At 42.5% G+C, this 17,391-nt stretch overlaps 1 protein-coding gene across 6 annotated transcripts; it reads right to left on the reverse strand.

Moving 5' to 3' along the window:
• Positions 1-825: 825 nt before the first annotated feature.
• On the reverse strand, positions 826-17,133 carry GOLGA7 (golgin A7). 6 transcript variants are annotated; one of them, XM_081220702.1, is made up of 6 exons: positions 17,002-17,119; positions 16,713-16,845; positions 12,097-12,249; positions 5,810-5,911; positions 4,627-4,689; positions 826-2,217 (listed from the first exon to the last, which is right to left on the reverse strand). In XM_081220702.1, exons 2-5 carry the CDS (start codon positions 16,821-16,823, stop codon positions 4,642-4,644), a joined length of 414 nt encoding a protein of 137 aa, XP_081076828.1. In that variant the 5' UTR covers positions 16,824-16,845; positions 17,002-17,119; the 3' UTR covers positions 826-2,217; positions 4,627-4,641. The 6 variants fall into 6 exon arrangements, with proteins under 6 accessions (XP_081076828.1, XP_081076829.1, XP_081076830.1 ...); XM_081220703.1 differs by having other exon boundaries at positions 4,627-4,694; XM_081220704.1 differs by lacking the exon at positions 826-2,217 and having other exon boundaries at positions 4,670-4,689; positions 5,785-5,911.
• Between the last annotated feature and the right edge of the window lie 258 nt (positions 17,134-17,391).

The following is a 17,391-nucleotide window of genomic DNA, read 5'->3' on the forward strand; positions in this document are numbered from 1 at the left end:
AGATACTGCCTCTTAGAACAAGACTTTATAAGGGGAGTTTACCAGCCACTATCTTATCAAGCCAGACAAACACCTTACTAATGAAGATGTAGTAAAGTAACTCTGTTAATGACCTGTCAACTTATATCTCGTGCATTTACACACTTTACAAATAGCTGAGTGCCAAGTGTATGTAGCACTGTGAGGGATGCTGGGAGTTGGGGATGGATACAAGGAGAAAGAGGAATCATCCCTGCTCTCAGGGCATTCGAGGGGCTAGGTGGGGCGGCAAGGGGGAGGGGAGGGAAGTTTGGAAATCAAAGGCGGCATGAATACTCTGACTTCCTTTATAGGAGACTGAAACAAACAACAAAACAAGGAACAAAGCCTGTCACTCTTGAGAAGCCATGACACGGATCCAGGAGCTAGGGCTAAGTGGGATATGGAAGGAATTTAAGTCGGAATATAGTCTCTATTTTATAAGCAGTTACTCTCTGCAAAGGCATTTCATTTAGAAACACTGGAGTCATCAGATGATCCAAGATTGTCACAGCACTCGGATACTTTTTTGCTAATGAGACATTCCAATCTCTTATTTCTGTAACTGAATACATTTTGACTATTAGGGGCTATTTCTTGGTTTTTACCTGTTTAGCTAACGTCTGCACTTGAGAAAAAGCATGTAAAAAATTGCAAAGTGTGACAAACTGTATAAATGTCAGACGTTTGTTTAAAAATACTAAGCTACACTGAACCAGGGATTCTTGTAGTATTGTCTATCTGCCAAATTTAATACCATATCATGTATCACTTTACCAAATCACACCAAATATGACACAGAGACAATTTGTTTAAGAAAAGTTTTACTAATGTGTTAATATTTCAGCAAAGTTATTGCAATGGGTTTAAAAGGCAGACAGACACACTATTATAGGCTATAAAGTAACAAGTTTCATACAATTAAAGTATTACATAGACCTATGGGATTTACTGAATAACTAACAGACCCATAAAAGAAATTAAATCTGAAAGGTTAAATCCAGTATTAGCACCTACAATATCTCTGAAAGTAAAACTTTTAACCCTTTCATTCTCTCCTAGTATATGTCCTAACTTTCTCACAAATACAGTGCTCTCAAACCCCAAAGATGAAGGGAGGGGAAGTCCCAATGCTAAGAACACACAGCCAAAAAGAACTAGAAACAGTGACCCAGACTTGAGAGTTTTTGTTGGAAATCACTTAACTTACTGAACTTGAACCAATCATAATATTTCTGTGCACTGAATACTGTATATGAGGAAAGTCTAGGAATCATAAGGTTTGCCAGTAGGGATAGTTAAAAATTAGCAATATATAGTATTATTCCTATCAAATTTTTTTCTCTTAAGTTATATTTATAACAAAACTATTAATTAAAATATTTATTAACACTTGCTCACTCAGGGACACAGCAGGGACATTTGTGTTTGATGGTTTAGCATCCACTTTATTGTGCTTACTTATTTTTATAAGGAACAAGCAACACATACCACATTTTCCCAATGTTCAAGGTAATGCAGTAATAACAGAATTCTCAAAAAAAAAAAAAACAACCCAAAAAACAAAAACCTGGAAATTGCATTAAATACTGCTTTAATCAGGAATTGCTGTAATAGAACAAGTAACATTATACATTATTTTTCCAATGAGCTTCAGTTTGAGAAACTGAACAGCAGAACTGGATCTTTAAGCTTTGAGTCATGGCAAAACTGGTAATTCTCTGAAATCTGGGAGATGCCTTAGCAAAACCAGACACAGCCCACCCTTCACCAAAATCCTGGAGAAAAGCGTTTTATGAATTTGGGGGAGTAAGACTGAGCACTGGCTAGGTTTACGACTTGCTGAGGCCCAAGGAATGACGAGAACCACTGGCACTGGTGGCAGGTAAGAAATCAACTGTGTTGGGCTGACCAACTGCATATTTTATTAATGGCTTTGAATAAAAAAAGTGAAATGCTTCATTGCGTTTTCTCAAAAACTAATCAAAAGATTACAGAGTCCTACACAATTTGGAGACACAAAGTGGATGCTGAGCGACTAGAGGTCACTCCAGGTGTGGAATTTTACAAAGTCAGTCCTTGGAGTGAATGGCACCGTGGCTCTGGCAGCAGATACGAAGGAATGATGCTCTGGAGAGGAGGTGGGGGACACTCTGCGGTCAGCCGGTGGACAGATGAGGGTCCCAGCTGGAGGTGGGCCTAGAGTCAGAGGGGAGAAGAAAAGGTTTTAGAAAGGGATGATAACTAACCTCCAAACATCGACTGATGGGAGCTCCTAGTATGTGGGCTACACTCTATGAAGCCAGGTGCTAGCTAATAAAATCCCTGGATCTGTACTACCTGCCGGAGTGAGTACACAGCTCGACGGTCTAGAGATCCAAGGCTGTGTATCTCCATCTCTGACCAATCCTGTCAGGAGAGGTAGCACAGCACGGGGCAGGAGGCCAATCCGGGGCCTGCCCACCTCCAGGACCGCCTGCCCACCTCCAGGACCGCCTGCCCACCTCCAGGACCGCCTGCCCATTTTTGGCCGCGCACAAGTAACTTAGGTTCCCTGTGCCTGAGTTTCCTCATCTGAAAAACAGGGATAACATCATCTACCTCACAGGGATGTTGTGATAATTAAAATGAAGCATTTAAAAAAGTACAGGCACACAGGAAGTGCCGACAAACGGTTATTTTTATTATCACTTATTTATTGTGACAGAATAATGACATATTCTGTTTTTTGAGTAAAGAAGACAATCTTAATCCAAAGAGAGAAAACACCATCAGTCTATTTAAAGGCCACCTCCAGGATTTGTATACTCTTCTGTTAAATCATTAATTTCCCATATAAAGCTTCAACCTGCAGACACCACGTAGACTTAAGAAAAATTATAGAACTGAATTCATTATTCTTATAGTTTTCCCCCTCCTCCAAGACCTCAGCCCACACAGGATCCTGGGTCTGAGGAACACATAGCTCGGAAAACTAAACTGCACTGAACAAAAATATCTGCATTCACGAAATTACCACAAGTTCCTACTGTAAATCTCATTTCAAAATTTCACTGTTGTTGAATGTTGATAGACTGGTCTCTGGTGTGTAATTGCTCCAAACCCCGCACCACCTCAGAAAATCAGTGTATTGAACAATAATAGCTGCCAAGTGAGCCACGATGACAAATGGATTGGGCCGAGTCAGTGTGGCTACAACTGATCAAACAAACTTATTCCAACCGCACGTCACAAATACCACATGTAGGGCTCCTGGTTGCTTGTTTCAGAATTACCAGTTTGGAAACTGCATGTGAGAAAGTGCATGAATAGGTAACACTAAGTGTTCCAAAACAAAGCCTCAGTAAAGAATAAAACACCGAGCAGAGGGCGTCATTATTTAGGTCTGTGGCTTGTAAGAATCTGTGTGACACATTCCCTAGAGCTAAAAGGCGGCAGCTTTGTAGGATTCAACAAATGGCACAGGAGCAGACAAAATGTATTTTTAAAAGGTAGTGAAAAAGAAGAGAAGGGGATAAATACTTAGAATAAGTGGATCAACTCTCCTTTCTCCACGTCTCTGCTGCTGCACGTACTTACAGGAAGTATGGTGTAAAAAATAGGGGTTTTATGGTCCATCAGATTTGAGTTCCTATCTCAATACCCATTAGCTGTGTGACTTGGAGAACGTCATTTAATATATTTGTACCTTGGTCTGCTTATCTGTAAAGTGGGGGAAATGCTCTGCAGAATCCTGTGAGGATCGGAAAACACCGTTTGTACAAGAGCGGGCACATAGCAGGTACCCTCAAAACGGTAGCTACTATTATGACTGTTGCCCTGGGAAGGAACTGGTCTGCTCTGGTACAGTCTGTTTCTGTGCGGCCTGTGAATTAGTGATGGATGCCTGCAGACAAAGTCGATCAGGCAAGCACAGCAGCAGAACACGATTGGGAGGCGGAGCACATGACTGGACTTGGCAGAAACAGTGAAATACGATGTTTTTGTCACTTAGAAGGCTGGGCTAGGGTACTGTGGCTTCCACGTGCTTCTTCCCACAGATTCCCACCAGCATTCACCAATTTGTTTCTCACTTGTTCAAGGTCATTATATGGATATATAAGAACATAAACATTCTAAAAAGAAATGAAAATTTATGGTTCTACCCACTAGAGGTAAGTGTTCTTCTAAAGGGCTATGAAGTCACTTAAATAAATGAAGTATTTAGAATCTCCCTACCCCACTCTGAAACGTTTCTTTGGTTATTAAAGCCATTTGTCAGTTAGGCAGGGAAATCTCTGAACTGATTCTTATATGCAAGACCCATCTATTAAAATGTCTACGATAGTTTTGAAATATTAAAATAAGATGCCTCCCCCCCAAAAAAAAACCTCTCAAAACCTCCAAAACAAAGTAACAACTAAACCAGTCTGAAAACAATACAGGGGGAAGAAAAAAAAATCAGGATTAAATTCTCTATCACTTGGGTTATAGAATTTGGTTTAAATACACATTTTAAATGTCAAGCCAGTACAGAGAATAAGCCACTACTTATGATGCAGGGAAGAAAATTCATGCATCCTACAAAATTACAAAAATTGCACATAAATCACATAATTTCATATTTACCTTTAATCCTACGGTTTATCTTCCACTGCTCATGCCTCTGTCTTCATAAATAGTAATTTCAATCTAAACAGCATGGCTGTTAAGAAAACACACTAGAGAACAGAACATAGAAAAAGGGACCACGGCGAGATGATAGGTATGATCTGTGCGGACTTGTCTTTATTCATTTAAAATTATTACTTAATTTAAAATTCTTATTTAAATAATTAAATTATTTAAATAATTTAAAATTAAATTATTTGCTTTACTTATTTTGAATTATTAAAATTTTCTCCTGCTTGAGTTAAACACGATGTTTTCTACACCTTGCTAAAAACTTAAGAACTGTAATTGCCTGTAGTACACCACATGTAGCTCCTCCCCAAACACTGATTATTCATTTTTTGAAAAAAAAAAATCTGAAAAAGGATGCTTTATTGTAGAACTAAGGGAGCGGCTCTTAACTGAGCATCCATGGAGGTAATGAAGTCAGGGGTTCAAAATGCCCTGACATTACATGCAAACTTTTTCTTGGGAGAGGGCTCACAACATCTAAAAGTTTAAGAACCACTGCTGCTGAGTATAATAAAACTGTTGCCGGAAGGCCTGGGGTTATCTGACCTAGGTTTTAAAAAAAATTTATTTTACCCAGTTATTTATTTTACTCCCATTATCAAGCTAAATTAGTTTTTTTGCAATTTATGAAATTCACTTCGTGATTTTCAAAGCTTGCTGCCTCTAAAAATACGCGCAGTATGTCAAAGGTAATGAAATGATACATCTGGCAGCTGTGGCTGATTTCAATGAGCCAGATGAACCCACGGATCTGTGATTCATCTGGACAACCTTGCTGCACGTTAGTTCATGCATTTCAAAGGGGCTCTGGGTCCAGCCTCTGCAGCTGAAATGCATGACTCACACCACTCCCATTATTACTACAAGATGCCACAGAGTCACCAGGATGACGGCAACCCGAGCACTACACAATGCACAGAGACCAGCATGATACAGAGGAAGGAGAGGCGTGCGTCAAGGGAGAGTGCTGGAGCTGGGGGGCTCATGGCGGGTGTGCCTCCTCACAGCAGAGTCCTAGGGCAAGTACGGCAGAAGGGAGTTAAATTCTCTCCGGCCGCTGCTCGACAGGACCAATCAAAAGGTTCTGTTTACAGATATTGAGACCTTGTGATCTAGGCTGAAAAGATACAACTCGAAGTCCTCTCTCGATGGGATCTGTCAGGAGGAGGCCTTGGGGAGCATAGATCTTCTCATTCTGCTCTTGAATGTATTTGGAGACTTTCTTCAGAACCTGACAAAAAGAAACACCACAGCTTTTTATAAACGTCATCAGATTTCCCTGTGAAGCCTCAGCTGGACCTCAAAATATTCAGGCAGTGGGATTAGTTTTCAAAGCAAGAATGGCTGTTCACGTGGAGGGATGGCTCTGACTACGTGGCTAAGGCCATGGGGCTCCCGACACCGCCACCCCCGAGTCCCGAGCACCGTCCACGCAGTGCAAGTGCCACCGCAGATGCGGCCTCACAGCGGCACGAGAGCCACGCCCTCCCCTCCCAGTCACCTTCATCCTGGTTGCGGAGAAATACAAGGTGACTATATACACACGAGGGTTATTATGCTTTCCCCTTCCCTACTCATGAAGTGCGCATCATGTGACCTCTTCTGATATCAAGGACAGCTCTTGGCCTTCTCCTTAATACTTAACTGCTTCTCGGGACTTCCCTAGTGGTCCAGTGGTTAGGACTCGGCGCTTTCACTGCTGAGGGCCCAGGTTCAACGCCTGGTTGGGGAGCTTAGACACCGCAAGCTGTGCGGCGCAACCAAAAAAAAAGAAAAAAAGAAAGAACTTCTTCTCTCCTTTGTACATTTTCATCAACTTTAAGTAATGATACAAGGTAGGCCTACAACAAAGGGAGCCCAGTGAGTTTTAAACTGAAAAGTTTATTCCCTTTATCAAGCATGCACGTACTGGCTGCCATGGAAGTTCTGATGGCAAATGTCTTATATCATTTCCAGGCCTGCAGGGAGCGCTGCTCTGTAGTTTGCTCTTGTGTCCTAGATGGGAACCTCAACCTCACTAAACCTTATAAGTTTAGTATTAAGCTTGTAAAAGTCAAAGCAAATGTAGACAAAAGCCAGATAGGATACAAAGGAACTTCTGGAAATTGCCAAATCTCCAGCTTTAATAAGGGCAATTCTGAAACAGATAACCTAGAAGAAAATAAATTTTAATAGCTATATACAAAATCAAAGAGTTACATGTTTTATTTCAGATTCAAAGTCATTATAATCCTTTGCTGGCTCTAATCTTCAAAGAGGCTTTGATCCAATTCTTTAATTACTATATGCTTTCTTAAATTCACACTACCAGAATATGATAAAGTCACAGATAAATGTGATCACAACATAAAGGGAAAAAAGAACTGTATGAAAATGAAGTTGGAAATTAAGAAATGATTTATGTGTGGGTCTATAATGTACCAGGCTAAACTAACAAATTAGGATGTTAAAATTTAGGCGCTTTGGTATAAGTTGATTTAGAATTTAAAACTCTATGTGGTTTGTATAATGAATTTTCTCACTGAAGGAAGATAAACAGTTTATTCAGGTTACATCTTTGGGGAATAATACAATCTAACGTTTTACGCTTTTTTAAAAAGAGCATGATATTATTAAAAGAGCAATCTGCAGGGTTATGAAGTAATTTAGGAATGCTATTTCTAAAGAAAAGAGCTTTTCACCTAATTATCTGAAGTACATGTCATTCTCCTATTCTCAACTCTCAAAGAATGTGAGCGGTGCTCGGTCTCTATGGGCGCTATCTTTCTATCAGCGTTTGTCAATCATGCTAAAACGACATGGGGAAGGAAGTAGCCCATGAAGGTGCCCAACTCAGGACCCTCCATCTTCTCTCCAATTTCCTTCTCAGCTCACCTGCCAGAGCTGGAAACTGGAGAGCTAGTCTCCCCTCACCCCAGTCCATTCATACTCGGGGTGGGGGGGGACACTCAGAAAAATGCCTGCATGGCTGGTTTCAAAGAAAGAATTCCTTCAGAACAGCTTTCCTCCCTGTCTCCTTGGGTACAGGTTACTAGCAAAGAAACAGCATTCCTTTATGCGATTCATGCAGAACTTTGTCATGCAAGGTTTTTATTTAAACTTTAATAACATTCATGGGCACTTGGGTATCAGTTCAGAAGGAAAACAATTAGTTTTCTTTTTGTGTAAGTTCCAAATCCTCTTACGGTATTATGGTGAAGGCAGCACTGTCCTAACCAAGATGCTTTTAAACTCTTAGTGTCATTAGCAATAGGAAAGCATTAACATGAGTCAACTCATACCTCACCCCAGACAGGACAAAGCACCATTCTCACCCGCAAGAAACCTTATGTTGACATATTACTCATACTTTATTATTTTTGGTAAATCAATGTTAAAACAAACTATAATATTGAACAAAATTATCTGTTGTCTTCAAACACTCAATAAAACCTCAATTTATATAATATTTACAAAGCTAAACACTCAAACCTCAGGAAAGACTATTATCCTCCTTGAGAATATTAAACCGGAGAAACCCTACCAGACCCTCAAGGAAAGATATCCTAAGTGAGGCTGAGTGAGAGCACCAGGGTGTTGGTATTTTCAGAAGATCTAAGCTCCTCTGACTGTGCTCCTTTCAGAGCACAGCCCACAGGCAGGAGGGATGTCTTCTGGTTGATGAGCACAGCAGACAGCTCCTGAGAGGAGAACCTTCTACAAGCCCATTTGTTCCCTGATTATAATGGGCAGCAACAGAGAGGAATAACACTGAAGCCTTGATCTTCATTTTAAATCAGTAAGTAGCACATTATAGGGAAAAAAATGCATGATTGTTCTAGCGGGTTTTAAAAGGCCTATTTACAATTTTCAAAAGTTTAACCCACGTGACTAGTGTAAGCACAATTATACTTGGCTTACTGTTTGCAGACTAGAAGTTTTAGTGTTTAAAACAATAAAGACTACTAAATGACTCAATCCTGTCCTTTCATCAAGTAGAAAATAATAGCACAGAAATTCCTAAGGGACAAACTGGAGAGCGGGAGTGGCTGGGTATCAAAAATACAAATACACGTTTAAAATGTTTTCTTTTAAAAGTACAGGTACATTATACCTTAATTATGACCATTCCAGTTATTTACTTTGCATGATCTAGTTATCACGGCCAGTTTCTAAAATAAAATCATGTATTTATAAAAAGTGACTATGCCTTAAATTTTGGTTTCTTTACTAATTTTACTTGGTTTTTACTTGTGCTATTAATACTTACTCTGTAAAAAGAAAGAGACCTTAACTAGACTTATAAAGTAGTACCTTATAGGTTACCTATGAACTCAAGTCCATTATATTTCTGACACTGAGAACTTCCTTCCAAGATTAATAATCAAAAAGATTTTAACTAAGGGTTGCTAAATGTTTTAGTAGATAACTAAACTAGCAGCTGCTAAAAAAGATTACTTATACACTTGAAATTAAAAAACTGTACATGTAAGTTCACAAATATCTGATTAAAACATATATATATATATACACTAATTTAATTTTTAAATCTTAAGAAACTTTATTAAGCATCTACCACATATAAGGCAATTTATTAATTCTAAGACCCATTTTATTTACTTTTTTTAGATTTATCTTTTTTAAAAATTGAAGTATAGCTGATTTACAATGTTGTATTAATTACTGCTGTACAGCAAATTGATTCAGTTACACATGTATATACATTCTTTTTCATATTCTTTTCCACTATGGTTTATCACAGGATATTGAATATTGTTCCCTGTGCTGTACAGTAGGACCTTGTTGTTTATCCATTCTCTATATAATAGTTTGCATCTGCTAATCCCAGCCTCCCACTCCATCCCTCCCCCAGCCCCTCCTCCTTGGCAACCACCAGTGTAAGACCCATTTTATGGTTGAGAGAACTCAGACTTGGAGAGATTAACTTGTCCATGATCACATCATTAGTAAATGACTTGGTTGGCACCCAATTACCAACTTCTTTTTACAACTGAGGTCAGAAGCAGGTATCTGTATCTATTTTAGCAACTGCACACAAATAAATAAATTAATTAAAATCTCATCAACAAATTTAAAAGCTATAGTGAAATGAGAATTCAAGCATCTAATACTCCACTAAGCATGAATAAAATACTCGGGAGGATCTATTTCTACCTTAGATTGACAATATTACACACGTCTTTAATGGCCACCCGGGATGACTGTTTTTACCCGCCATGGTCAGTGGCTCCTCAGGGTGTCCAGGCTCGACCACCAGTGCGTCCCCTGAATTTGTTCACCTCTTTCCATCCCTGCTGCTCTGCTACCCATCCAAGCTATCATCCTCTCTTGCCTGGACTTCAACAGAGCGTCTTACTTCCACTTTTATACTTTTTCCCCCCAGACCCAAGGAATCTCTTTAAAATGAAAATCTAGTCCTATTATTACTCCTGCTTAAAACCTTTATGAGTGGTTCCTCCCTGCAGGGAAATAAAATCTAAGCCTCTTTCCACGGAGCACACACTCCGTGGATGCAGGTCCCCTCACCTCTCGAGTCGCCTCCGCCCTCCTCGCCCCATGCCCCGCTCCGCACGGGGGACGCCAGATGCTCCGCATACACTCATCCCTCCGCCTGAAGGGCCCTGGGCTTCCCATCCTTCACGCAACAGCTTAATGTTACCATCTCAGAGGCCCCTTCTGACCACACGATCTAAATTAGGTCTTTCCTGTATTTTCTATCCTAGGGAAGTTCGTTTTTTTCAAGGCATTTATCACGACTTACAGTTCTGTGGGTTTTGTTTCCTTACTATCAGTTTTTACCACTGAGTTATAAACTCCATGACGTCAGCAACCATTTCTGCCCTATTCAGTGATATCCCCTGCACAGTACTTAGCACATGGTAGGTGTTCAATAAATACTTATCGAATGAATGAATCCCCTGGCCCTTCACTCACCAAATGTATTATTACAGAGAAGCTGGTAAGACAGAACAGACTGAAAGCTGATGCTGATCCTCTGTAGGAATGAGTGTGTGCGACACGGAGAAGGATATAAACTACTCTTCTTCAGGGTCCCTTTTAGTAACACCAGGGGAATTCGTGTCAGGGTGCTAAGGAAGACTACAGCACCATTTTCAGCCGACAGCTCAAAATATTTTAGCTGCGACTGTATCTGCTCTCCACCACATGGAATGCAAGACAGTCACAGGGAAACTTCTATCAGGTGGGTATAATACAGATCTCCTTACAGCCTTTCTTTTCTAATCATGGACAGAATTTAATGATCTATTTGGGGTTTACTGTGATTAACGTAAATTCATTCACTTAACACATAGTAAATGAGTGCCTCATCTACCCGAGGTATGGTGCTAGGCCTGAAGAGGGATACACTGTCCTTGACCTCAAGAAAAAGACATACCTGAAGGGCAGGTAAGACAAGAATATCAACGGCTACGTTCCTAAGTAGAGAGTGCTAAGTGCCAGAAAACAGATACGAGTAAAGCACTGTGGGGATACAGAGGAGAGAACGAATTCCGATTACAGGGGTAGATAAAGCGTTAGCTGAAAGTGGGACTGAGGGACTGGTGAGATTCGGACACGGAAGCACGGCACTTCAGGTGGAGGGAAACCTCGGAGTTTCTGCGCGGTTGGCTGAAAGACAAAGTGAGGAAGGGGCGCGGGACAGAGCTGGAAAGGAGAGCTGGAGGTGGGCTCGAGAAGGGCCTGAAACGGAACCCGGGAAGGCCTCTCACTTTGCGGGAGCGGCAGGGGAGGCACGGCTGTGTTTTACGGCACAGCAGCTGTTTGCAAATGGAAAAGAAGGGAAGGAGTGAGGCTCCGGAGACTGTGGCACTGGTCTAGGAGGAAGGTCATAAGGGCATGAATCAGGGCGGCGGCAGAAGTCATAAAGTGAGTGAACGGGAAAATGGAAGCTATTTCAGTCTGACAACTGATAAATTCTCCCCCGCTAGCCCTCTACCTAAAGATGGTCCTGAAGAAGACAGGATGCTGCTGAACGAAATGGGGAGGTGTGAGGCTTGACTTCTGGACATCTAGGTTGAGAAGCCAGCAACTCTGGGCCCAGCAGACAGTTGAAAGAGAAGCCAAGAACTCAGGGGGGAGGATAAGATGGAGGATAGAAATTTGGGGAAATAAAGAAAAGGCTTCTCAGAAGGCCAGGCAGCACGAGAACAGGGATTTTCTACATTCTCCTCAAGTGTCAGCCGATTTGAACATCAACAGGGCAACCTGTTTCTGAAAGACTCAGGATTCTTTTCTGTGTGTCTGGTCGTAGAAGCAACAATAAAATCTCAACTATTATTATTAGGAATGCCCCTTTGAGGTTTACTGCAGCTGTCGCCCTGTAAACGTAAACCTGTAATAAACCCACCTTCTTTATGGTTTTAAGAGACTGTGTGAAAACAGAGGTAGGCCTACCTTCTCGTAGTGAGTTTCCATGCACAAGAAGATGGTGTACGCTGTGAGACAAGCCAGGCAGCCTTCAAGATAGGACTGGCCCCCGAGCTTCTCTGCTTCGGCATAAAGGTTATTCAGAGTTCGAACTGTTTCTTCAAATTGTTGCCTATCAATCTGTACGGAAAAAAGAATTTAAAAATAAGTTTTGGAAAAAAAATCGAGCACCTCACTCCTGCTTGCTCTCACTAATTTAGGTCACTGTTTTGTCAACATTCTTACCTAGCTGTCCGCAAACAAATTTTTAGGTGATTAAATCTGGACGTAAGTTACTGAAACTGGTTAGTGTTTGTTTAATCTTATCCTTCTTATGGACACTGGATATCATCAAGGCTCAAAATGGTGTCTCTTTATCCTCTATACTGAGTCACAGGCAGCTTAATTCAATTATACAATCTTTCCATTCTCTCATATTCACATTTATGGAGCACCTACCATCAGATATCATGACAGGCCTTAAAGAAAGATGACTGAGACTTTCTAGTCCTCAAGGCATTTACAGTCGTGAGCATACCAGGTATGTAACAATAAAAACACAGTTAAGTCAACAGAATACTGTAATTGAGGCACGTATAAAGTATGGTGGGCGAACAAACGGAGGGGTGCATTCTCTTTATCTGCAAAGAGCAGGTAATCTTAAATCAAGTCCCTAAATGCTGGAATCTACATCGGCAAAAAAGGGAAGTCAGGACATTTTCCACAGATCAGAAGGTGCAAACTGTATTATTTCCTCATTTCCCATCTCTTTTAAAGTAACTATTTGGTTACTAAAAGCTGACACCGAACCAGGCAAAATCTCAACCTACTACACAACTCTTCATACCAAGGGCTCCTATTACCCTCTTCTAGTCAGTGACACCACCTACACTAATTCTACTGTTGTATCCTTTCACTTTCATCATCTGCTTTCACTTTCTTCTTCCAATAGCACATTACTTTCTTCTTTTAACAGTTCGCCGATTTCAAATCTCAGTACTTTGCCCTAGGAATTTCAAGTCCCATCAGTTGAGTATTTCACCCAATTGTAGCATTCTTGGTAGGTAACAAAGCACAATTTATCCGTCCTTATTCTCCGCTTTCTCTCACACAATATCTCCCTTATTCCTAGAACGAATAACAACTTACATATGAATTCTCTCTTTCATGAAGACTTTACATAGAAATAGACTCAGAAAGAAACTCAAAGAACCTCAGTATACAGCGTGAGACAAAACGTTCCCAAGAACATAATTCTCTGTTAACATACAGAATACATCTGAGGATTTATGACCATCAGCCTTAAGCTATTGAAACACTTTAGGTGAGAGGCAGTTGTGTTGTCCTTCATGTGGAAAACTGTGAGGACTCAATGAGCCAAAGGCATGAAAACTTTAAAGTGGTGGTGGCTTGACCTGTTCTTTAAAAGGAGCTACTTTGAACTTTCCAGAACATGAGTGTTTCTGACCAGGGCTGGGTGGGTGGAGAGGGTGCTGAGAGCCAGGGCAGCGTCCCTTCGCGGAGCCTCCACTTGAAGATGTGCTGTGTTACGAACCGTCACCCAGGCAACCTGTCACCATTCCCAGAAAACAGACTTAGGAGAACAACTCAGTGAACAAGTATTAACGGTCAATTGTTATCTCCACCTGGTTTTGCCTAAGTTAATGCCTTCAGTTTGTCCATCAGTAAAAGCACAAAGGTCCAAATAATTTCAAACATTCGCATTTGATTTACTACGATGTTATGATCTGAGAAAGAAAGTTCTTTGAATTATTTATGTTTCTTTGGACAGAATGATTCAAAACTAGGGAATCAACCCAGAAACATTTTATTTCTTTCAGATCAGAATGACTGATCCTACCAGAAACACTAATTCTTAAAAGTTATTCCAAGATTGCAATGCTTTATAGGTTGGAGGCAAATCATAGATCATAAAAAAAAAAAAAATCCAAGGTGAAGAATTTTTTTTTAAAGTTTAATTAAAAAAAAAAAAAGCGGGGGGGGGGAGAATTCCCTGGTGGTCCAGCGGTTAGGACTCCACGCTTTCACTGCCGAGGGCGCAGGTTCAGTCCCTGAAGATCCTGCAAACCTCGCACCTTGGCCAAAAAAAAAAAAAAGAAAGAAAGAAAAGGGAAAAAGCATGACGGGCAGCAGTAAGTAAGGGCAAGGATACACTTACTACGAAGGGCTCTACAGAGGTGTGGGCCTTGTTCTCATGCCCTTTAGGCACCATGAAGCATGGCTGTCAATGTTCACCCCTTGGTACCTGCACACTAATACAGCAGCTACATCGACATTTGGAGATTTGTGAAGCTGGAGCTAAATGCAAATTTGGACCAATAAACACCGGAAGCCAGAATAGAAATAGGAATCAGGCTCGTCTTCCCAGAATTTCTGTTTCTTGTTGAACTACCTGTCAGAGAATGGGGCTGAAGCTTAAAGAGACTGCAAGTCAAAGGTAACTTCTACTGACCGGATGTAGAGGCATATTTTTAAAGGGATGCAGGGGAACAAATGCCTCAATTATAGTTCACTCACTGCTCTGCTGCCCAGGCCAAGGGTGCCTAAGATGTCTGTATTTTCGCTAAAGTGAGAATCGAGCTTTCTTTAAAGAATTGTCCTGGCAACAAAGCACTTTTATACACCAAAGTATTAAGTTCTCACAGGCAGTGAGCAAGTAAACTTGTTAACAGACAGAACTTGTCCTCACTCACAAATTAAAGGGTACAAATGTGTGTGTTTAATGCTTTAAAGTCATACAAAACATTTGCATGTTTATTTCTCCCTCTATTAAGTTGCGAAGAGCAATGTTCTCACAAAGGGAAAGTCAGCCCCAGAGGCGGAGCAATCAGTACAATTTCTAGAGTAAGTAGTAAAAAAACAAAGAAAGAAACTTTCAATTTTCCATCAAACAAAGCAAGGAAAATTTAAACCTGTAATTTAAATTTAATCTCAACACATTTAAAAAAAAATCAAAGCTTTCCCAAGCAATTTAAAGTATAAGCTAGTGTTTTAACCCAAACATTAAAAAAAAAAAAAAGAAAATTCAAGGGCACAATTGAACAGCACCAAATAACATTCCATATAGTACTCAGAATCACAAGCAGTTCTGGGCTACATGAAGTCAAAGAAGTAAAAGGAGTCCAGAATTTAGAGACAGCAATTTACTGTAACAGTCAGTGAAGTTCTGTGACTACATTGTTTCTGTATTCAGACTATAACATAAAGGCTCCACCACACACAGAGTGGAAGGCTCATGTCTGATTCTACATACATATATTTGGCTCAATTATGAGTTGGAAGTTTGACTTTTAAAACTTTTAAACAAAGGCATCATGTGACATCCAAATAAGTGTGGTGCAAAAGAGTTGTTTACACTCTGATTTGAAAGTACATAAATAGTATTAAGTCAGAGTTTCGGTGTAAGAGGCTTAAAAGTAAAACATTTGATCCATTTCATGTAAGTCCTAAAATGTAAACCATGTTAACTGTGATGTTAAATTATTTTTAAAAAACAACATTCAGTAGCTCTAACCAAGAGGCAACACGCTCAGTGGCAATCAGGTAGGACAACGCACCTCCTCACAAGCCAATTTTAAATGACTGCTACACAGCGCTCCAGTAGGCTCATCAACACCTACTTACTCCACAGCCAGCACCCCTTAGCTCCACACCCATGCCCAATGACCTCTCAGCCCCGCACCCACCCCTTGTCAAAGAGGAAAGAGCCACAAAACCTGCTTCCATCTAACCAGAAATTGACCTCTGAACAGGAAACACAGAGTCAGGTTTATATTACAAAGCTCAAGACCAAACAGTCTGTCTTTGGGTGTGTGAACACATGTGGGCACAAGAAAACACACATACTCACATATGCTCACGTCGCTGTACCTTTAAAGTAAGATACAATGATCATTACCATGATTTTTCCTAAGTCTGAAGAAAGGGGAAGCTCATCCCTTTTTGCATGCAAGGCTGCCCAAAAGACCCACATCCTGATGACAATTCTGCCCTGTAAGCCAACACAGTACAGGTGGCTCCCAGCTATCAGACCTGCGAGGGACAAGTTGTGGGCCTCGTTCTGAGATATTTCCCTGCCCAGGCCCATCCAATGCTCTGCGTTTTCCAGGTTCAAGGCCTGTCTGCACTGCCTAGCACAGCCCTTAATAATAAACCCTTCCTACCGAGCACTGCGGCCAGCACTGTGGCCACAGACGCCAGTCACGAAAATGATATTTATCTCCCTTGCGTGGTGAGGTTGGAGGATGCAGCTTACAACACGCTGAGATAGGTGGCCTGGAGCGCCAGGAATTAGTTCCTCCTCACTGTGGTCAATGACCCGGGGTGGGGTGGGGACGGCAGGGGAAGACGGCGGCGCACACATCAGGGCCCTGGGCACCACGGAGCTCCACCAGGTCGTCAGACCCGGGGGCTTGGCCTTATTCCTTGTCCTCCAAACACCAGGTCTTGCTTAGCGGCCCTCTTCGCATATCCCCGGCCCAGGCCCCTTCTGTGCCTGCTCCTCCCAGACCCGCACTCCCTGCCGCCCCGGGGGAGGCTCCCGGCCTCGCCCCAGAGCAGGTGCGGGGAGCCCGGCTGCATACCCGGTTCTCCAGCTCCGCGGGGAACTTGGTCTGGAACTGGCAGCGGGTGCCACTGCTGTAGTCTCGCTGAATGAAAACCTTCCCGGACACTGGCGCCTGCTGCGCCCTCATGGCGAGGACAGGACGGGCCGCGCTGCGGGTTCGGGGGACACCAACCACGGTCAGATCTCCGGCCTGGACCCAGGACTCCAGCCCGCCAGCCCCGCAAACCCACCCACCGCCAAAGCAGCCCAAGGCCTCCCCGCCCCACTCCCCTGCACCCATGCTTTCACCGCGGGCCTTCAACTACCTCCCGGGCCAGGCCCCGCGCCCCCCAGAGCCCGGTTCGGCCCGGGAAACACGAACCCGCCTCCGCTGCCCTCCAGCGACTGTCGCACCGCCCACGCCGTCACTTACGTCCTGCCGCAAAAGGCCTCTTTCCTCGCCCCTCAACTCGGCCTCCTACCTCGAGTCTAGGACCCACCCACTCCTCCAGCCGTAAAGCGATCCTGCCGAGGCTGCGCGCTGCGGTGCGGGGGCGGGCGCCGTGGGCGGGGCTAGGGCCGACTCAGTCCCCGACCTAGCCCGGAGGAGTCCATCCGGAAGGAAAAGGCCGGGCGGGGCGGCTGTAGGGCGGGGCGGCTGTAGGGCGGGGCCGGAGGGCGGGGCTGCAGGACCCGGGGGGGCGGGGTTGCGGGGC

This window comes from Mesoplodon bidens, assembly GCF_964165515.1.
Source record: "Mesoplodon bidens genome assembly, chromosome: 20".
Lineage (NCBI taxonomy): Eukaryota > Metazoa > Chordata > Mammalia > Artiodactyla > Ziphiidae > Mesoplodon > Mesoplodon bidens.